The sequence below is a fragment of the Suillus subaureus genome (assembly GCF_016647635.1).
Source record: "Suillus subaureus strain MN1 chromosome Unknown BJ212scaffold_5, whole genome shotgun sequence".
NCBI lineage: Eukaryota > Fungi > Basidiomycota > Agaricomycetes > Boletales > Suillaceae > Suillus > Suillus subaureus.
In genome coordinates, this window is record NW_024538561.1 from 1211997 (window position 1) to 1231171 (window position 19175).

General features: G+C 46.5%; 7 protein-coding genes across 7 annotated transcripts; 2 read left to right on the plus strand and 5 right to left on the minus strand.

The window, feature by feature from the left end:
• Positions 1 to 418: 418 nt before the first annotated feature.
• BJ212DRAFT_1296737 (uncharacterized protein) lies at positions 419 to 1159 on the plus strand (the record flags this gene model as incomplete). The annotated part of the gene is made up of 3 exons (XM_041332494.1): positions 419 to 532; positions 588 to 642; positions 969 to 1159. The coding sequence occupies 3 exons, from the start codon at positions 419 to 421 to the stop codon at positions 1157 to 1159; spliced, it is 360 nt and encodes a 119-aa protein (XP_041197178.1).
• Positions 1160 to 6935: 5776 nt separating this feature from the next.
• On the minus strand, positions 6936 to 8906 carry BJ212DRAFT_1540918 (HAD-like domain-containing protein; the record flags this gene model as incomplete). Its single annotated transcript, XM_041341841.1, has 4 exons — positions 6936 to 7834; positions 7889 to 8031; positions 8082 to 8131; positions 8179 to 8906. 4 exons carry the CDS (start codon positions 8904 to 8906, stop codon positions 7190 to 7192), a joined length of 1566 nt encoding a protein of 521 aa, XP_041197179.1. The 3' UTR covers positions 6936 to 7189.
• A 625-nt stretch (positions 8907 to 9531) lies between these two features.
• On the minus strand, positions 9532 to 10290 carry BJ212DRAFT_1263833 (superoxide dismutase; the record flags this gene model as incomplete). The annotated part of the gene is made up of 4 exons (XM_041330375.1): positions 9532 to 9771; positions 9823 to 9844; positions 9902 to 10099; positions 10151 to 10290. Coding segments are annotated over 4 exons (600 nt in total), but the record flags the coding sequence as incomplete, so codon positions are not given.
• A 371-nt stretch (positions 10291 to 10661) lies between these two features.
• Positions 10662 to 12523, minus strand: BJ212DRAFT_1330348 (PapD-like protein). Its single transcript, XM_041334726.1, has 6 exons — positions 12383 to 12523; positions 12226 to 12317; positions 12117 to 12177; positions 11950 to 12065; positions 11734 to 11898; positions 10662 to 11673 (listed from the first exon to the last, which is right to left on the minus strand). Exons 1-6 carry the CDS (start codon positions 12423 to 12425, stop codon positions 11089 to 11091), a joined length of 1062 nt encoding a protein of 353 aa, XP_041197181.1. The 5' UTR covers positions 12426 to 12523; the 3' UTR covers positions 10662 to 11088.
• A 556-nt stretch (positions 12524 to 13079) lies between these two features.
• Positions 13080 to 14422, minus strand: BJ212DRAFT_826281 (uncharacterized protein). Its single transcript, XM_041344155.1, has 5 exons — positions 14020 to 14422; positions 13910 to 13962; positions 13534 to 13859; positions 13173 to 13487; positions 13080 to 13104 (listed from the first exon to the last, which is right to left on the minus strand). The coding sequence occupies exons 1-4, from the start codon at positions 14139 to 14141 to the stop codon at positions 13377 to 13379; spliced, it is 612 nt and encodes a 203-aa protein (XP_041197182.1). The 5' UTR covers positions 14142 to 14422; the 3' UTR covers positions 13080 to 13104; positions 13173 to 13376.
• A 411-nt stretch (positions 14423 to 14833) lies between these two features.
• On the minus strand, positions 14834 to 16622 carry BJ212DRAFT_1296740 (uncharacterized protein; the record flags this gene model as incomplete). Its single annotated transcript, XM_041332495.1, has 7 exons — positions 14834 to 14949; positions 15071 to 15189; positions 15675 to 15813; positions 16020 to 16095; positions 16120 to 16305; positions 16395 to 16446; positions 16501 to 16622. 7 exons carry the CDS (start codon positions 16620 to 16622, stop codon positions 14834 to 14836), a joined length of 810 nt encoding a protein of 269 aa, XP_041197183.1.
• On the plus strand, positions 16550 to 18739 carry BJ212DRAFT_1330375 (mitochondrial carrier). Its single transcript, XM_041334727.1, has 8 exons — positions 16550 to 17090; positions 17146 to 17161; positions 17212 to 17234; positions 17304 to 17574; positions 17626 to 17784; positions 17834 to 18002; positions 18072 to 18258; positions 18308 to 18739. Exons 1-8 carry the CDS (start codon positions 17006 to 17008, stop codon positions 18361 to 18363), a joined length of 966 nt encoding a protein of 321 aa, XP_041197184.1. The 5' UTR covers positions 16550 to 17005; the 3' UTR covers positions 18364 to 18739.
• The last annotated feature ends 436 nt before the right edge of the window (positions 18740 to 19175 follow it).

Consider the following 19175-nt stretch of genomic DNA (forward strand, 5'->3'; position numbering starts at 1 on the left):
AGGTTGAAACCATGCACACAAAAAGGGTCCAAAGCTGACTCAGGAAGCAAGACATGCTTTGATGGCCCAACAACATGAAAAGTGCACAGATGAGGATACTGAAGTGGACAACATACTAACATATATTGATGAACAGGCCACAGATTTGGCAGAAGCCATTGATGTTATCTGGAAAAGTTTTACATTGGTTTGGCCTTATGGAGAAAGCAGCACAACAAGACAAGTGCATGGTCTGCCTTTCTGCATTTCAAAAGTGGAAAATTCAATGCTGGTGTGTTCTCTGTTGCCAACTTGTCATAGAATAGACTCAACTGATTGATTGCCAATTGATAAAGACCTAGGCCAATGAGCCAACCTTTGTGCCATCACTAAGGAGACAAGCAAATATCACTAACTGACACTCAAGCAGCACACAGAAATGGTGGAGGAATTCAAAAAGATCAAAACATCAGGATGGAGCAAGCCACTAAATATAACCTCTTGTACTCATCTCACTGAGGTAAATAGTAGCTTTGCAGCCATGGTCAGTGAGGTCAGTCCTAAATGTTCTTCATTTGAGATTTCAAATCTGACTTGTCTTATTACAGGCCGAAGTGCTGAAGGAACATGTGGGCATGGAAATGTTAATTGTCACCATTCAAAGTTCACCAAACATCAACATGCTGCCAAAAGTACACCTTATGAGTGACATTGTTTCTCACTTTGTTCATACACTTCTGTGGGAGGATCTGATGAAACTTGGCATCAAGATGGAGTCCACCATGCTTGCTGGGCTTGCACCATGAAATAGTAAGATTTTTCAGTATCCACATGCTTTCTTGTAAACTAATGCAGATTTTTAGTTCTGTCTATGAGTTATACAGACCACAAATTGGCTGCCAAGCAAGGAATATGAAGTGGTCTAAATGAGAGTCTAGGTATAAATTTTCTTAGCCTTTGATTGATAGTCTGCTAATCTATTTCAATAGTTGAGGTTACCGAGAACACAAATGCAACTCTAGAGTTTGTCTGCTATGAGTGCATGGTTCAAGAGCATCTAGTCAAGCTGGTTGGGTGGTGCCACACTGAATGGGGTAACCCCAGCAATCTGAAAGGTGGAGTTGAATGGCTAGAGGCTCTTGCACAGGCAGTTTCAGATAGGAAGTGCAAGTTTGTTTGAATTATGAGACAGGATGCTGATGAGCAGATGAGATGCATCAAGGCAGTGTCTTCTTACTTGAGGGTCTTATATAAGTTGAGGTGAAATACAATGACTATCACAATTGTACTTCAATAAGACTAAGGTGCCAGCTCCTCAAGTTCACGGTCAACAGATTTTCTACTTCTTGGTTGATAATGTGTTGTTTGTGGGTGGCCAAAGGGTAATAAATTACTTCTTTGCTAGATCACTTCTTGATAGTAAAGGGAAGTATATATTTGTCAGGTTAACTTAAACCTAGTAGGTAATATGGACCTCTGCTGAATCAAATACGATAGACTGTTGTATAGGTAATCCCTGTAAGATAGTATACAACCAATCTAGACTAGAAATACTATAGTTTTCAAAGGCAATCTCAAGGCCTTCACTTTCTTTGTAATCTCACACTATTGAGACAGAAAGAGGGAAAACTCCTGCACTTCAAATCTTATGAATCTCATGGTTTGAGACAAGAAAGAAGAAGGAAAAACTTGTTGATTATGTGAGAATGGAGTCCTTATATACATATTAGAAACCATCCTTACTAAGCAATGACTCATCACTGGATTGGTAAGAATATGCTTACAAACCAAGCCTTTTGGTGTGCTGAATCAGCTGCTTACTAAAGTACATGAGTAAAATATTACAAAGCACTGCAAAATGTTACAAAGCATGACAAATCATGACAAAACATGATAAGTCATGGAAAAATCCTTACAAATCAGAATATTACCAGTCACATGACATGCTTACAGACATATCTGAGTGGTTCACTGATGTAATCAAGTGGCTGAAACTATAAATACAAGTAAATAAATAAAGGGAAATAGATGACTAAGCTCCTAAGTGAGAAATATATCCTCATACACTCTCCTAATCATCTCCTTCTATACTTCTTCTTATATATGTCATGGTATGAACTCCATACCATGCATGACAGTGGGTGAGATCTTGACCCTGAATAAGGTAGATAAAGAACCAGAGGAGAGCCATGACAATGATGGCAGTGCTTCTGCTGACCACACAGATATTCATCCCATCCCTGCATCATCATTGCCTGCATCAACAGAATCCACCAGGCTGTTAAGAACCATGTTGCTCAAGGGAGAGAGAGACTGACTCAGAGGGGCTTGGCCTCAGCTCGTATGCTGTGCCCCTTACCCGAGTATGTGCCCTTCATTTCATATGAGGTCTGATAATGGTCTGATGAAGTCCGGAGGACTTCCGGAGGAGCACAGGAAACATCCGGAAGAGCGCGGGAGAGTTCCGGAGGAACACAGGAAGTGCTCAGGAGAGTTCCCACTGCAAGGTAATACTTCTACAGGAAACAGGATGGAGGGATAGGAGGTCCGAAGGTCCAGAGGACAGGAGGACAGGAGGACAGGAGGGCAGGATGACAGAGGACAGAGGGACAGGATGTCCAAAGGTACAGAGGGCAGGATGTCTGAAGGTACAGAGGGCAGGATGTCTGAAGGTACAGAGGGCAGGATGTCTGAAGGTACAGAGGGCAGGATGTCTGAAGGTACAGAGGGCAGGATGTCTGAAGGTACAGAGGGCAGGATGTCTGAAGGTACAGAGGGCAGGATGTCCAAGGGTTAGGAGGACAGAACATCCGAAGGTACGGAGGGTGGAACGTCTGAAGGACAGGACATCTGGAGGTCCAGAAGGAATAGGGGCTACATCGGACGAAGTCTGATGTAGAAACAAACAGTGGTGGACTACCCTAAGGTAGAGTTGGAGAGACAGGGATTGGACCTAAGTCTGGAAAGAGGGTAAGTGCCGGAAAGGCGGAGCTCCGGCCTAGGGAATCAATCCCTAGGCCTGATGGGTAGGATAGACTTAGGTGGACCAAAGTCCAAGAGAGGATTGGGCAAGTCTAAGTCAATATTCAGACTAAGGAACTACAGGAGTATCTACAGGGGTTATATACTGAACAATATCTGAGGGGATCAGTAAGCAAAGGAGCAAGGCTATGTATGAGCATGTGGAAACACATTAGTAAGTAAGACGGAACATAAGTAAATGAACTTGGAGATGAAGACTCATACAAGGATCAATAAGCAAGATGGAAGAAGAGGTAACTGAAAGCCGGAAAGCAGAGAATGCCTAAATGGGGATAGGCGCAGGATATCGGACAGAGGGTGGGAATAGGTCCGGAGCTAATATCCGGAGGTCCGGAGATCTGGGGATCTGGAAGACAAGATGGATACAGGACCAGGATATGAGAAGGTGGATAGAGTCCAGAATCTGAGACGAGGTGAAGTCCAGATGTCTTGCTGGATGGAGTGTACATAGGGTGGATGGGACAGGGGGTTATGGTTCAGGCTAGCAGTGGAGATCTGATGGTCTGGAGCTCAGGGGTAAATCCGGAGCATAGTCGATCCTGCTGAGGTGTGGAGCACACAGTGGAAGGGGATCTGGGAATGAGTTGGATATGAAGTGTGGTCCGGACATAGGCTCGGAAGGCATGGGAATATGATGGAATGTGGGTCCGGATTGTGGGATATGACACAGGCCATCTAGTGACCATACAACACCCACTCACAACAATGTCTCAAATACAACCCCTCATACTAGTGAGATCACTGATGATCTCATTGATCCAGTGCTTCAAGGTAGATATTTTATCTGTGTACATTATTACTACTGACTTTCTGCTATTTTTCAGCCCCCCCTTCTATCATCTTCACACCATCTTCTCTGCTCACCACACCTAGCAGGTCACACATGGAACCTCTTCTACCCAACACTCAGCCACCAACCAGCAGTCTGTCATATCCTGTATGCCAGACATAGATCCCATAATATTCCCACGCTTTCCAGACCTATTTCCGGTGAAGGAATCAACTACTAAGCTATGGCACAAAAAGGAATACCAAGTCAGAGTATGTGTGTGGTCATCTCAGCTCTGCCTAGGCTGCTATACTTTGCAAAGGCAAGTGCGTTTGACCCAAGGGGAAGCAAGTGCAACACATCCACAGGTCGCACAAAGCGTGGGAAAGTCACGCGCGCAGAGAGTGATAGGATGCGCGAAGCGTGGGAAAGTCGCATGCTAATAGGCAAAAGTGCGCAAAGGGCTAGGAATGTGATGGGGACTAGGGGAAGATGATGACTGATACTAATGGATGTGAGGACGACAAATGCAATGATGATAGAGTGTGATTGTCAAAAATGCTACTGACTATGGCTCAAAAAAGTGTGCACTATGCTGAGGGATGCTAAGGGATACTAACTGGCAACTAAGTGGTAGCTCCAAAAATGCGAATGCTATCATGCAAAAGGCAACTAAGCGCGTTCCCACGATGTGGAGCTGACACAAGTAAGGCGCAGGAATGAAGAAGGTATATGTAAGTAAGGGTCCATGATGAAATATGGTGTCATGATAAGAATAAATGCAAAAAATGTGCCAGTAGTACTTGCTGGACAATGGATGTATGCTCCTGGCTGATGGGTGATGAAGTGCAGGAAAGCGCATGGGATGCATGCAGGAATGCATCGTGGGAGAGTAGCATGCATGTCACGCGATGCATGGGAAGATCATGCATGTATAGGCTGAGTGAAGGGATGATATAGGGAATGATGCCACAAGTTCATGCTGTGAACTGTATGCAGATACATCACAATATAGGGCTCTACAGGCATACAGAGGTGCGAGTCTCTACACCAGACCCCACCTCCAACTTATTCCCAGATCCCCTTCCACTGTGTGCTCCATATTGAAGCAGGATTAGCACTCCTACAGAATTACCCCTGAGCTCTGGATCTCCAGATCCTCACTACTAGCCTGATCTGTACACCCCTATCCTGTCCACCATATGCACATTCCATCCAGCAAGACATCCGGACTTTACCTCCTCTTGGATTCCAGACTACATCCACCACCTCATATGTCTCAGTCCTGTTTCTGCCTTGCCTTCTGGATCCACAGATCTCCAGACCTCCAGATATTAACTGTTACTATCTCCGGACCTATTCCCACCCTCTGTCTGAGATCCTGCACCTATCCCCATTTAGGCATCTCTGCCTTTCCGGTTCTTGGTTATCTCTATTTCTGCCTTGCTGATTGATCCTTGTACTAGTTTCATCTCCGAGTTCATTTACTTATGTTCCATCTTACTTACTAATATGTTTCCACATGCTCATACATAGCCTTACTGTGTTGCTTACTGATCCTCTCAGATATCCTCCAGTATATAACCCCTGTACAACTACAGTAGAGTCCTCAGTCTGAATATCACCTTAGATCTGCCCAATCATCTTCTGGACTTCAGTCCATCTGAGTTTTGTCCTTTTCCATAAGGCCTAGGGAGCGATTCCCTAGGCTGGAATTCTGGACCTTTGGATTTGTCCCCTATGTCTCTGTCCCAAGTCTAGGGATTGCTTCCCTAGGCTGGAGTCTTGCCTTTCTGGCACTTACCCTCTCTCTAGACTTTGGTCCACTTCCTGCCTCTCCAACTCTACCTAAGGGTAGTCTACCTCTGTTTGCTTCTACATTAGACTTCATCCAATGTAGCCCCTATTCCTTCTGGACCTCCAGACATCCTGTCCCTCATACCTCTGGGCATCCTGTCCTTTGGACATCCCATCCTCCTAACCCTCGGACATCCTGTCCTCCATACCTCTGGACCTCCTACCCTTCCATCCTGTTTCCTGTAGAAGTATTACCTTGTAGTGGGAACTCTCCTGAGCACTTCCTGCATTCCTCCGGAACTCTCTCACACTCCTCCAGACATTTCCCACACTCCTCTTGAAGTCCTCTGGACTTCGTCAGACCATCATCGGACTTCCTCTGAAATGAAGGGCACATACTTGGGTAAGGGGCACAGTATATGAGCTGAGGCCAAGCCCCTCTGAGTCAGTCTCTCTCTCCCTTGAGCATGGTTCTTAACACAGTCCCTCAGCATCAAACACAACATCTTCACCAGCTGATGTCCTTGTGCAATTGATGAACTGTGAGGAAATTGCCACAGTGCCATTGAAGTGGAAGAGGAAACCCACAGAAAAAGCAGCGCTCTATGCAGCATTGAGGAAGGCTCAGAAGTTGAAGAGAGGTGCAAAGAGTGCTGCTGTGGTAGACTCTGATGAGGAGAATGGGTGGGAGGATGTTGACACTGCCAGCACAAACTAGTACACTATCATGTTATTGTGCATTTTTGGCCCTTTATACATGTACCTGTGCAGTGTTTGAATGTATTGTATTGAAGAGCAGAATGGCTTTACAAAAAATGCGCACAAAATTGAGCAGAATTAAGGGAATTGTTGAGCTCATCATGTCCAATGATGAGCGGAACATTGATGGCAACATGCATGGCACACTATTACTGAATGCAGTGCTTGTGTCACCTTTCCCAAGGGCAACAATACTAAATGTTCTAAGTCACCTTAATTGACTGGTCCTCACAAATAACACTTTTTAACTTAATCTATGGGTGAGCAAACATCTTAGGTACTGGCTTACTATATTAGAAAGGTGGGAGTAATAGGTGGTCTAGTGGGGACCAAGCTGTGGCTCTGGTGAACTGTACAGAGCATTGTAGTTTACTGACACTCTAGCCCCTATAGCTGTTAATGTCCTTTCATGGAAGGTTATCCAGTTCAAGCCATCTTCAGCAAGCTTTGGGATGTTAGACAGGCTTGAGTTGGTGCTGTGGAGCATAGTATACATGATCAAGCCAGGGCTCATAACTTCTGGTGAATTGACAAAGGTAGGGGGCACCTAACACTATGAACAAGTGCAACCTCAGTTTCTTGAAAGGAACTCTGTTAATGGTTTGATCTGCCTATAAACAAGCACACTAGTAGCTGTCAGACTTTGTAAATATAGGTAACAATTCTAACTCATATCTCAGTCTCTTGAAAGGAACTGAGATGCCTGTGCAGTACTGAGGGCATTTTTAAAGGTAAGTAGCTTGGTAACTATTATATGAGAAAGAAACATTACATATTGCAGAACGCGAGCCAACGTCACTACGCCACTCGACTTTGTCCTGTTTGGTTTGCGCTCGGATCAAGTTACTCTTCGACCATCACCATCTCGGATCCTTCGGTCTCTCTCCTCTCGGATCGCTCGGACTCCAACAATTGTGCAGTGGTATCAGCTTGCTTGACGAGGGGAACAGCGGGTACCACAGAAGGGGGCGAAGGGGGACTAGGAAAGCGTTGTTGCATCTCCAGAATGGCTTTCATGGCCAGGGATGTGGTAAGACCGCGGTTTCCGATTTTAATACCGGAGGACCCAAATCTGTAGATCCACCCGATTTCCCAGCCTCCATCTTCACATTGCAGAGGAAGCAAAGTGCGAAGGTCAACATCGTTGCGTAGCCCAAGGTAGGCACAAAGTCGAAGGCGCATGGAGAGCGCCGTAGCGTTACCATCAGCCCCTATGCGCTCCTGAACACGTTCAATCAGCAGCGGCTTTATATAGGCTGCCAAGTAGATGTTGTTGGTGATTTCAAGCAGCCGGCCAAGGAAATAAAGAAAGCACTCTGGGGTCGCATAATACCGCGTACCATCGAGATAAGCTCTATGCAGGAGCACCTTACGTATCCAGTGAAGGGTGCGATCGAGCTGATGACCGCGTCCATAAGAATAGAACAACGTGAGCGCGTTGACGCATACAACTGGATCAAATCGAGGTCGGCGGTGGTCAAAGTATGTCTGATTACTGGGAGGTTGGCCAACGCATGAGAAATAACAACCGAACGCACGTACTTGAATAATCCCATCGTCATCAGTGTAGTCAAGCATGTCATCCATGATGGAGTGTGCTACGTCTTCAGGGCTGCCCATTACGGTCAACCCAAGGGACGTGGTATCCAGGTCAAAAGGAAACTCTTCAGTAAACAATGGTTTTTCTGATACCAAATCAGCTGTTAAATAACGATGGCAAACATTTGATATATACCTTGAAAGAAATTCCACGTCCGATGTGTATCAGTCAAATTGACGAGACCCCTGACATGCTGTTCGACGATTGGAGGGAAAGAAGGTAATTCTCTTACCGGTTGTCAGTCGCCTCTAGTATCAGAAGCTGAGAGAAGTTCTCCCGTAAGAAAATGCCGTTGTCAGTTACAGATAGGAGTTTCTTCGCATTCACGGTCAAGTATTGTCTGCCCCTTTCGACAGGGTCTCCAAGTAGGTTATAAAGCGCGCGGACGACTTTACGTTGATCGTCGAAAACAATACCATGCATTCCAAGCGAACGCGCGGAGAGGACATTCTCTATTTTATCGTCCACAAAAATAGTGCGGGACGGGTCAGCCCCTGTGCCTGAAATCACTGCCTTGTAGAAGCCAAGGTTAGGCTTCCGCTCGCCAACGCCGGCGGAGGTGAAGATGCCGTCGAACAACGACCAATCAACAGGCTTGGTACGAAGAACTTCATAGTCAGGCGCAGAAATGTTTGACATGGCGAAGACATGTAGCATCCCATCCGAGTGTGCTTTGAGGTGTCGAATAACCGATATGAGCTCTTCGTTGGACTGCAGAGAGTCACGAGCATCTTGGAACGCACGACCAACCTCTGTGGGGTCTACAGAGAATTCGCCGCCGACCGCAGCATAGCACTCAGCCTGGGAAATCCTCCCCCTCTCGTAGTCAATCCATGTAGGGGAGGAAAGAATTTCACGTAGGGTGTTTGAGAATATGGAGGTTGTGGTCTGCGGGGACCAAGAGAACAAAACATTACCAATGTCGAAGATGAGAGTGGTGTAATTCGAGGTAGATGACATCTGGATCAGTTAGATGTCGCAGGTAAAAATGGAAAATGGAGCACGATGGGCATATATTCCTCCACAGATGGCTATTTGAATGCTTGAAGATAGTCGAAGACCGAAGCACCCTGTTCGCGTAACTGCACAGCATGATGTTCATGTCAGGCAACTGACAGATTATCCCAACACCAACATGACCGTGCTTCGCGAGGTAAACGCTATTAGTGCGATTCCAGGCCCTGCTAGAAAAGGTGGCACGGTTCGTGAACACAGGACTTCCACCATACTTCCCTCTTCGCCCATGGGTCACGAAACAAAGGGGGATTGGACATGACTGAACTGTAGATGAAGTTCAAAATGTTATTGAATAACATATTCAACTTACTTGGATACCTGTTAGAAACTAGAAACTATTTGTTTTCGGCTTGTTCAGCTGTGACTAGATTGAATATCTGTATCAGGAGCAAACACAGGGCAAATCCGATGGCCCGGCTAGTGCTGTCAATGGAGACGCCGTCATTCTAGAAGATGATCACAAGACTCTCGATTCTTACTGAATTCCGCAGGTACTGGCGGGCGTATCGATCCGCACTTTTTCATCTTAATGAGTTCTCACGCGACTCAGGTAAAGACAAATAGATTGTCAGAGACCAAGAAATACGTGCAGCATATGATGATGCAATGAAAGTGACAAGTGCAAGACAATGCAGCATGCTCCAATACTCAGATGATTTACACGAGTCCTAAAGTGACTCTTGATTAACATCAGGTTGTCGTGAAAGATTATTAGAAACAGACCAATCACACCACAAGCAGCTCGTCCCCCTGCATTTCCGGTCTTGAGAGACTCTTCATTATTGCCTTTTCCCAAATCATCGATACCCTATACGGTATATTAGTAAGGAACCACGTTCAACATGAAAAGGCGCCATACCGCATGAACGACAACAGCCCGTCTGGCAAACGGAAATGAGTTTCATACTATTAAGTGCGGATCTGTATATCTAACTTACCCAACTATGCTCGTGGGGCCATTCAAGGAAATGAATCTGTCCTTGAAGGAAATGGTGGCTGTGCCATATTCGTCGCTCTCGATATTCCCAAGGTCGCCAACATGCCTGACAGAGTCTGAGGGAGCACCGTGGGTTTTGTCGTATGGATTGAAGTGCGATCCCGTAGACATGCAACCATTGCTGAGATCTCCCAGAGAGCTATTGATATGATTTGAATACTTGACCTACTTCGCGAACCTCGACACTCACTGGATATGGAACCCACGCAGAGAGGAAGGGTCAAGGTTCTCGATTTCTCCTGAGACTTTGACTGGCCCATCTGCTGAAGACTGCTCAAATGTGATAGTGCCAGTGACTGGGGAGTCGCCCTTTAGTACCACGGTCGCCTGCACTTTTTGTCAGCCATGTATGCAGTGGAGAACCATAAACAACACACCTTTTGGACGATTGCGGCCTCAGATGGCTTGAAGAGCCAGGTGTAGCCGAAAAAGAAGACCACAGCAGTGATTGCTGCAGTGAAAATGATAGGTTTCTTAGATTGTTTTTGAGGGTATGTGTTCATGGTGTGCGTGTACTAGAAGTTACGTCATCCTAGTGAGGCATTATTAATGAGGTATTAATTTAGTGAGGCACAATTTTCGGCCCGACGGAGCGGACCGGCAGGTACCAGGTGCAAGGAGCTGCAAGCGTGTGCATGCGTCATTAGTGAACTCGATGACATCATTCGCGTTGCTCCGAGATACAAGCTCTCGGCCTAGCAGAGATCTCAAAAACGCGCACAAACAGGTTATTGTGCGGCATGGAACGCTGGTTACATAATGCTATTACGGTAGGCCTCGGGGTTATCGCCGATCTTTTCCTACAACATCAAATTTGACTGCAGGAAGACCAGCTCCTCAACCAAGTCCATAGTCGTGTTATTCAAATCGGATTATATATAGCAATGCACAGAACGATAACACTAAGCAGACACAACAAAGAAGAAAAATGCTAACGTACTATGTAACTCGGTAATAAATGCGAAAAGTCATGAGAACTGCAACAACACCCCCCAATACCCCATTCATATCACCAACGGAAAAAATATTGTATATGATGCGTGGCATGTGCAGCGCGAAATGGCTTCAACGAGCCCGGAGGGATCGACGAAGGAAGGGGATGAAAGGAGCACGTTCCTGCTCGGCTACTTAGAAAAATAGATACGTTGTGATAAAAACGCCAAGCGCAATAATAACAACCACCTGTAGTGGAACGCCTTCCTGGTGGATAATACTATCATGCTCCACCATGGTACCGACGTCAGATCCCGCGTATGTCTCTCCGTCGTCTGAGAGCGCCGATGTATGTCTCCTCCGGAAATCTGAGGGAGCGAGGGAGGTAGGTGCGATAGACTCTGGCGCCAGAGAGCTGGGGTCTGGCACAGCCGCAAGAAGATCCCGGAGACGTTGTATCTCGTCCTTAGCTGCGATATACTTCGCTTCCAACTCATTGTTGATCGAGGGCACCCGTGCAGCTGGAGGTGAGGGTGGCGGTGAAGATGAATGCACGTTGACGTTGACAACGCCAACTCCCCCACTGGTAGATCTCTGGAAATCGAGTTCGTCCCGATAAGAACCAGCCTCTTGAGAACTGTTCACTTCTCGCTCTGGTGCAGGTGGCGTGACGGAGCGCTGAGGTTGCACCAGTTGTGCAGCTTGAACTGCGTCATCGTGAGAGAATTCTGGCATGGGTGGAGTAAGGCGTGGCTCCGGATCCTTAAGAGTTGCATAGTTCTGCGAATAGTGCGATCGTATTCAGTAATTCGAATGCCCCTAGGTAGTCAAAGCACTCACAGATGGTCCACCAACATGTTCTGCAAGAGGGCGGGAAGGCATAGGAGGCTCCACATGTCCCTCATCCTCCTCTTCAACAGTTTGTCCTTCGGGTGGGAGGTATACGACACGGAGTTTTTGCTGGTAAACTTTCCACTCATCTCCAGCGCCCGCTTGCGCGTTCCACTGTGGAACAATATAAAGATGAGAACACGATATGCACGAGGAAAAACTTACGAATTCCTGTAAATCTCTGGTCTCCTTCTCGGGTGTGATGAGGGTACTTTGGATTAGGAACTTGTCCTTGCACTTAGACGACAAAGGTGGTTCGTCTTTCATCGGTTGTAACATTACTGTTGAAGATGTAAGCAAAGTTGCAAATGGACTAAACACGAGGCACATACCAGAGACATCGACACTTTCACCAGGTTCTATCCTGCCAGAGTTTGGTCGTACACAGTACAACTACGGAATTTATAAGTCCCTGAGATATCTTCCTCTATATCAGCTCACCTTGGGCGCCGTAGTCTTAACTTTGAATGCTACTGGTTGTGCATTTTTATTTGTGATAGTTAGAACTTGCTTGACGAGCTGCGTGAAGGGTCCTGAACAAAAAAAAAAGATGGTTGTTTCGACGGGCGCTTGACCTAGAAAGTGGGAGAAGACGTACTATTGAAACCCAACGCGTTGTTTGGAATGAGATGGACAGACATAGTTAGGAGAAATGCGCAACGAAGGCGACAGTGGATATGAGGAAGGTGAACGGTACGTATTCGTTTGGGCGGAGTTGAAGTTCTAGTGTACCACCTTTATTCCATCCGTGGCGAGGATCACACAAGGTCAAATAAGCAACTCGTGGACTGTGCGTGCTCGCCACACACCACGACGCACTCTCACCAAACATGCATTTATCTCCTCATAAATCATATTAAAGCGCCATCATTCCTAAGCACCCGCGGTGCTGATGGTATGCTTGAGGTGGACGAAAGGGTTTCTATCTTCAACTCAACAGGCTCGGAACTCACTGTATCACAGCCGTTAATCGCATTTGCAAGCCTGTCTTGGCTATTAGTGCGATTTCGCCGCGCGGTTGCATGCAGGCGCAGCAGGCGGTGACTCATCTCGCCTCTAGGTCGCATCTCTGTTTACTTGAACCGGCCTACGTCGTCCTGAAGCGGTAAATAATTGTCTAACTCCTCTGCCAGTGGGAACAAGGCTCAGCATTCAATGTGATGCAATGAGAGTAACCATAGCATAAGATTGTCGACAGACAGCATGGCGAGGCCGTGCTTGCGGTCCAATCAAATGCGCAAGGACTTCATGAATCATGATCCAGTATCGGCGTCAATTCACCACTAGCTGCCACTCCATACGACAGTGGATCCACGGAGTCTGGATAATAGTTAAGGCAGTGCCGAGGTAAATCCGGTTGCCTTTGAATTGATGAAAACCATACTTACCAGAGCCAGCTTGATATGTCATCAGAGTCGAATCCGATCAAGTGAAGTGAAGGGTGGGTTATGGGCACACGGCTCACTTGTAAAACACTGCATGTCAAATAGAGGAACGTTTACCAGAATGTTCCTCGGGGATGTTCAAGACTGCACATATTTTACAACTTCCTATACAACAACAAAATTTGGTTCGTACTACGACCATCAAGTTTACGCATGGGATTGCGTCAGTATAGCGTGGACAAGCCAAAGGTCAGCAACCTTCTTCACTTCATCGATGATCTCCTTGAGGGGACCCGAGCTTACAGCATCCCAGTGTGCCTGTGACTGATAAGTAGGTGATCGGAGGAATTAATGTTAGAATTACCTGCACACTCTCCCATCCTAACACGCCGTGAACTACGTTGGGCTTATCAACGACAGGTGCCCAGCTCGAGCCGTAGAACTTGGGTGTTCCTGGAAGCTTAACCTCAAGCTGTGTGACGAGGGGCTGGAGCTTATCCATACTGACACCCTCTTTGAGAGTGAAAGTGACAAATTCCGTTACTGGAGCGGAAAAAATCCGACTAGTATCGGAAAAGTTGACAAACACACTGGTAGGTGTGCTTGCAAAAACTTGTCGAGCAACTGCTTGTGTAGCCTTGAAAGTGTCTGTCTGACGATATGTGCGATACACATTTAGGGAGGCCCACTCTGCCAGTAGTTCAACACGATTGGACTAGTATGTCGCAAACTTAACCTACCGAAGACCCAGAATGCATTGCTTGGATCCTCAGTCTCGAAACCAAGGTATGCCCTTTAATCGATCAACGATAAGCCAGCATGCGGCTTCGAGGATGACTTTAATATTCACTTAGAAAGCCCTTCAATTGTGTCTGCTGAACTTGTGGTCGTAAGCTCAGCAATCAATCGCGAAGGATCCTGGAGGTAGGATGAAGAGGTCTTAAAGTACATGATCTGTGTGACGGGCGCCATGATGAGAGTAGGGTATAACCTGGCATGACATGGGTCGATTCGGATTACAACCGCACCCAACCCGCGGGTACCGAAATATTATTGGTTGGAAGTCTACCCGTGCCTACCCGGGTCAGATCATCGCAGGTGCGGGTCAACTCGCAGGTGATACGTGTCACCCGCTGGTGACCAAGTGTATAATGTGCAGAACAGTTGAAACGAGAATATAGATACGAAATGCGTTCAAGTAATCAATCAAAGTCGATTGATACCGGACGATAACAATGCCAAAGTACGAGTAAGCAAAAGGTGCTGACCATCCGTCGATAACAAAGTGGACTGAGCTAAGATGTTTCTACAATGAGATCAGCAGTGACTAGTGGTAGTGCGAGCCTCACAATACATCTCACCGAAAAGTGAATCTTGATATTTTAGATGCCTCGTAGTAAATGGTGTTGATATCGCGTGAGACTGCGCGGAGAAGGCACCTTAACATCAGGGCGTAAGAGTTTTACTTCTTCGACATAGTAGAGATGATCAACGACCAAGTGGAATGGGCGTTTATTGACTGCGCATCACACCGCTATAAATGCACGATGAGCCTCCGCTGTATATTTCGAAACTGATCGAGGGATAGTTTATTGTGTGCCTGTGGCATCAGTCCCTGACAATAAGACACCATGGCACTCGACGCACGCTTTGATGCCTCAATATCAATTAAGATTTTTCGTTCCTTGTGGATGCATGTGCTTGCGGTGATGGAGCCTATGGCTGACAGGATCAGCGCAGCACGTAAAAACGAACTCAAGATAATCAGCACTGTCATCACCTTTCAAGCAATGATTTAAGGTAGTGAAGTGATCATAGGCAGCAAAATTCCATCGAGCTTTGGCCGCTGCTGAAAGGGCCAGTGAGTCCACGAATGAAACAGTGAAGGAGGAGCAACATACATATCATCTGGTCATCATTTCCGTCCCGGACATCGAGATCTGCGGCCTCGGCTTTTGCTCGACATGTTTTGGTGGAAGACCCTAACACGGGAACCGACGAGACCGCTGTGCGCTTACGACTGCGCGTGTTTTTTGCCAGTGAAGAGTCAAGGCTGCCAAGCTCAAAAAAGTCACCTAGCGGTGTGCTTGTCAGAGGGGTGTCATGGTCTGATATGGGGGACTCAATGCCAGTGTGTTGCAACTTGCGATGTTTGCAAGTCTCGCGACTTATAAGTCACTTGTCCATGATACGTGGACACTGGAGACGGTAAGTAATATAAATCTGAGACACTACGGTTGACGTTGCATTTAGAAAGAAAGACAGCCGATAATCGGTAAGTCGATGATCCATGGCATTAGGCGAAAGAAATGTTGCCAAGCAAGGTAATCAACCAAACAACTAATAATACAAGACTTCAAATATTCCGGGTGGCCCATGGGCCATTATAGGTACACGGCTAAAAGCTTGTAAAACACTGCCAGTGCATATCGAAAACAGAGGAACCTCTGCCGAAATGTTCCTTGAAGATATCCAAGACTGTACAAATTTCACGACTTCAAATACCTTCCTATTACAGCAACGACAAAGTTTGGTTCGTACATCATCAAGTTCGCACTTTGTACTGCGTCAGTAATAAGTATCGCGTGCACAAGCCAAAGGTTAGCAACCTTCTTCACTTCATCGATGATTTCCTTCAGCGGACCTGAGCTAACAATATTTCAGTGCGCCTGTGACTGTTAACTAGGTGAACCAGAGGAACCAATGTGTAACATGGTCAGACTGCCGCCCGCATAACCGTTACACCAAAAGATGAAATACTGAAAGCTTAGCTTTCAGCATCAGCGACAGTATATGTACTGATTATGGGAACTCAGGTAAGCCAGCGTGCTTACACAATGTCAGAATTACCTGCACACTCCCATCCTAACACGCCGTGAACTACGTTGGGCTTATCAACAACAGGTGCCCAGCTCGAGCCGTAGAACTTGGGTGTTCCTTACAGCTTGACCTGAAGCCGTTTGATGAGGGGCTGAAGCACGTTCATGCTGACACCTCTCTTGAGAGTGAAAGTGACAAATTCCGTCACTGGAGCGGAAAAGATCCGACTAGTGTTGGAGAACCCGGCAAATGTGTGGGTAGGTTTGCTCGCAATGATTTGCCGAGCAGCTGATTGTGTAGCCTTGAAAGTGTCTGTCTGATGATATGTGTCATGTGCAGACTTGGAAGTTCACTCTGCAAGTAGTGCAACGTGATTAGACTTAGTATGTCGCAAACTCAACTTACGAAGACCCAGAATGCATTGCTCAGATCCTCAGTCTCGAAACCAAGGTATGCCCTTGATCGATCAACTATAAGTTAGCATGCTTAGAGGATGATTTCAGTGACTCACTTAGAAAGCCCTTTGATTTTGGCTACTGAACTCTGGGTCGCAAGCTCAGAAATTAACCAAGCAGGATCCTGGAGATAGGACAAAGAGGTCTTAAAGTACATGATCTGTGTGACGGGTGCCATGATGAGATATGATCGAGAGGAGGCTGGCTAGAAATCACTATCACTTGGTTTAAGTATCAATGATAGAAGCGAGCCAGATTAATTAGGCTCGACACTTTTTGGATTCAACCAGAGGCAACTTGATCATGTTTTTAAACCGCAATAACGGTGAGAAGAACGGTTGACTGTCTTCCTTCAAGATCTGGCTACGAGAGGCTCGCTCGAGATGATCGAGCTATTGAGGGAGGACACGATTCATGAAGACACCGGGTACTAATTAAAACAAATGTTGACGTCATCATCGCAGTTAGTGGGTGGCAAGTATAGTACTTGCACTGCAACGCCAGCGGCTGTATAGTATAAAACGTGTCCAGTCACTACTTACCTACTCCACCTTAGACGTGATGACGAGCAAAGCAATACAAGCCCGTCAGGCTGCTGCAATCCCCCAGTTCACCTCAAAAGATTACTCTTCCTTCTTCCTCGCGGGTATGTCTGATAAGGACTATCTCCCAATACGCAATTCTGAAAGTATCCATGTCAGGAGCACTATGTTGCACGTAAGTCTCCTCAACGGTTCCACAAAGACCACGCATTAATACAGATGAAGGGTCACCCACGGTGCAATGACGCGTGAGGCGCATTGTTTTCAGCCTAGTTTTCTTTTGTGCTTATCTTTTGACCCGCCGTTCACTCGTGCAGCCGTCGACGTCGTGAAAACGCGAATTCAAATTGATCCTGCATACAAGAAGCTGAACATGTTGACTGGAACGCGCTATGTCATTGCGACAGAAGGTCCCAGAGCACTCCTCACAGGTTTCGGCCCAACTGCAGTTGGTTATCTTATACAAGGAGGCGCAAAATTCGCTGGTTACGAGTACTGGAAGAAAAAAGCAGTCGAGTCTATAGGTGGCCAGGAGGAGGCAGTGAAGTATCGAACGGCAATATACCTTGGATCAGCCAGTATTGCTGAGTATGTCGTGATATACTGACAATCTCCTAACTTTCCTACATTCCATCCTAGGTTCTTTGCAGATATCCTCCTGACACCTTTAGAAGCCACCCGGATCCGTCTCGTGTCAGACAGAACTTATGCAACTGGACTTGTCACAGGCTTCACTCGTCTGGCGCGTGAAGGTGGCATGAGCGAGCTTTACGCAGGCTTTGTCCCGATTCTTTGCAAGTGAGCCTATAATTACTGACGAACGTCGCATAAATAATGTTCTGTCCAGACAGATACCTTACGCTATCGGGCAATTTACAGTGAACGAATTCTGTCATGAGATTGCTTTTCGTTCAATGTCCGAAGAGACTCGTCGCACGCTCTCCAGTGCCAACAAATTCACAATACAGCTCGGTAGCGGCATTATCGCAGGTTTTGCAGCAGCCATTCTAAGTCATGTGAGTATCTGTCTCGACTCGGAAGTATCTTCACCCAGATTATCTGACCTCTGGAACGATGGCATGCAGCCAGCGGATACCCTATTGAGTCAGATAAACAAGGGACACGGACCAAAGGGCTCCATGCCGCATCGACTCGCAGTGCTCGCTCGTGAGGCTGGTTTCCGCGGCCTTTTCGCTGGTCTTGGACCTAGGATGATAATGACCGCAGGCCTTGTGTCCGGGCAATTCGTACTGTATGGTGCAATAAAAGAAGGCAAGCATCAAGGAAGGTTCACATTCTACTTTTTAACCTTTCACAATAGCTTTGGGTGCACCCCCTGGTATGGAGATACACAGAGACACCAGTGCTGTTGCTTGATAAGACACCGAGCTTCCCCAAGACTCGACTTAGAAGGCTTCGCTTGCATTTTCTTGAGTCACAGTAATCCTTACAATGGTACCATACATATGGGTAGAATGCAATCACTCACGTGGAGCTCCAGGATAGAGCAACGAGTCATTACAGCAACAATATCATCCCTTTGTGTATGGAGACAACTGTGACGCGTCGTACGGCCTTGGTTGCGTTGCTAATTCACTCACTAGTGACGCAAGCGCAAGCTAGAAAACACCAACATCAAAAATCAGACGGTCTCTGTGCTATTCGTACTGTATACCTATTTCCCTTATCTTGTCAATCTTGTTCGATATTCCCCAAGACAGCTCGCAGAGCGCCGCGTCTTAACAGTTTCAGCGATATATAAATATAGAAATTCACTCTCACCTACCGGTGACGCGTCACAGAGGGTTGATTAAAGTATGTCACGAAATTCAAGATTTTGAGAAAAATATTCTACGAGCTCCCACTATACGGGGCAAGATAGTACCTGCGCTCATATATTCTCGTGACGCGTGATCTCCCAGCCCATGCAAATCACCTCTGTACATCAGCAACACAATATTTCCAGGATCAACAGCCAGGATATCAGCTGATGTCCACTGCCCAGAGCATCCTCGATAACTGCACCAAGGGATTTTTGCATCATCATCGCCAGCTTCAGCATCGGAGTGAGGCTCGGGTGCCTTGTCTTCAAGGCTGTAGAAAATGCTGGTGTTCTTCAATCTCATCACGCCTGAGATACACTCCGACAGAGGACCTTCGTAAGAGCAGTTTATTTCTGAATCTCACAC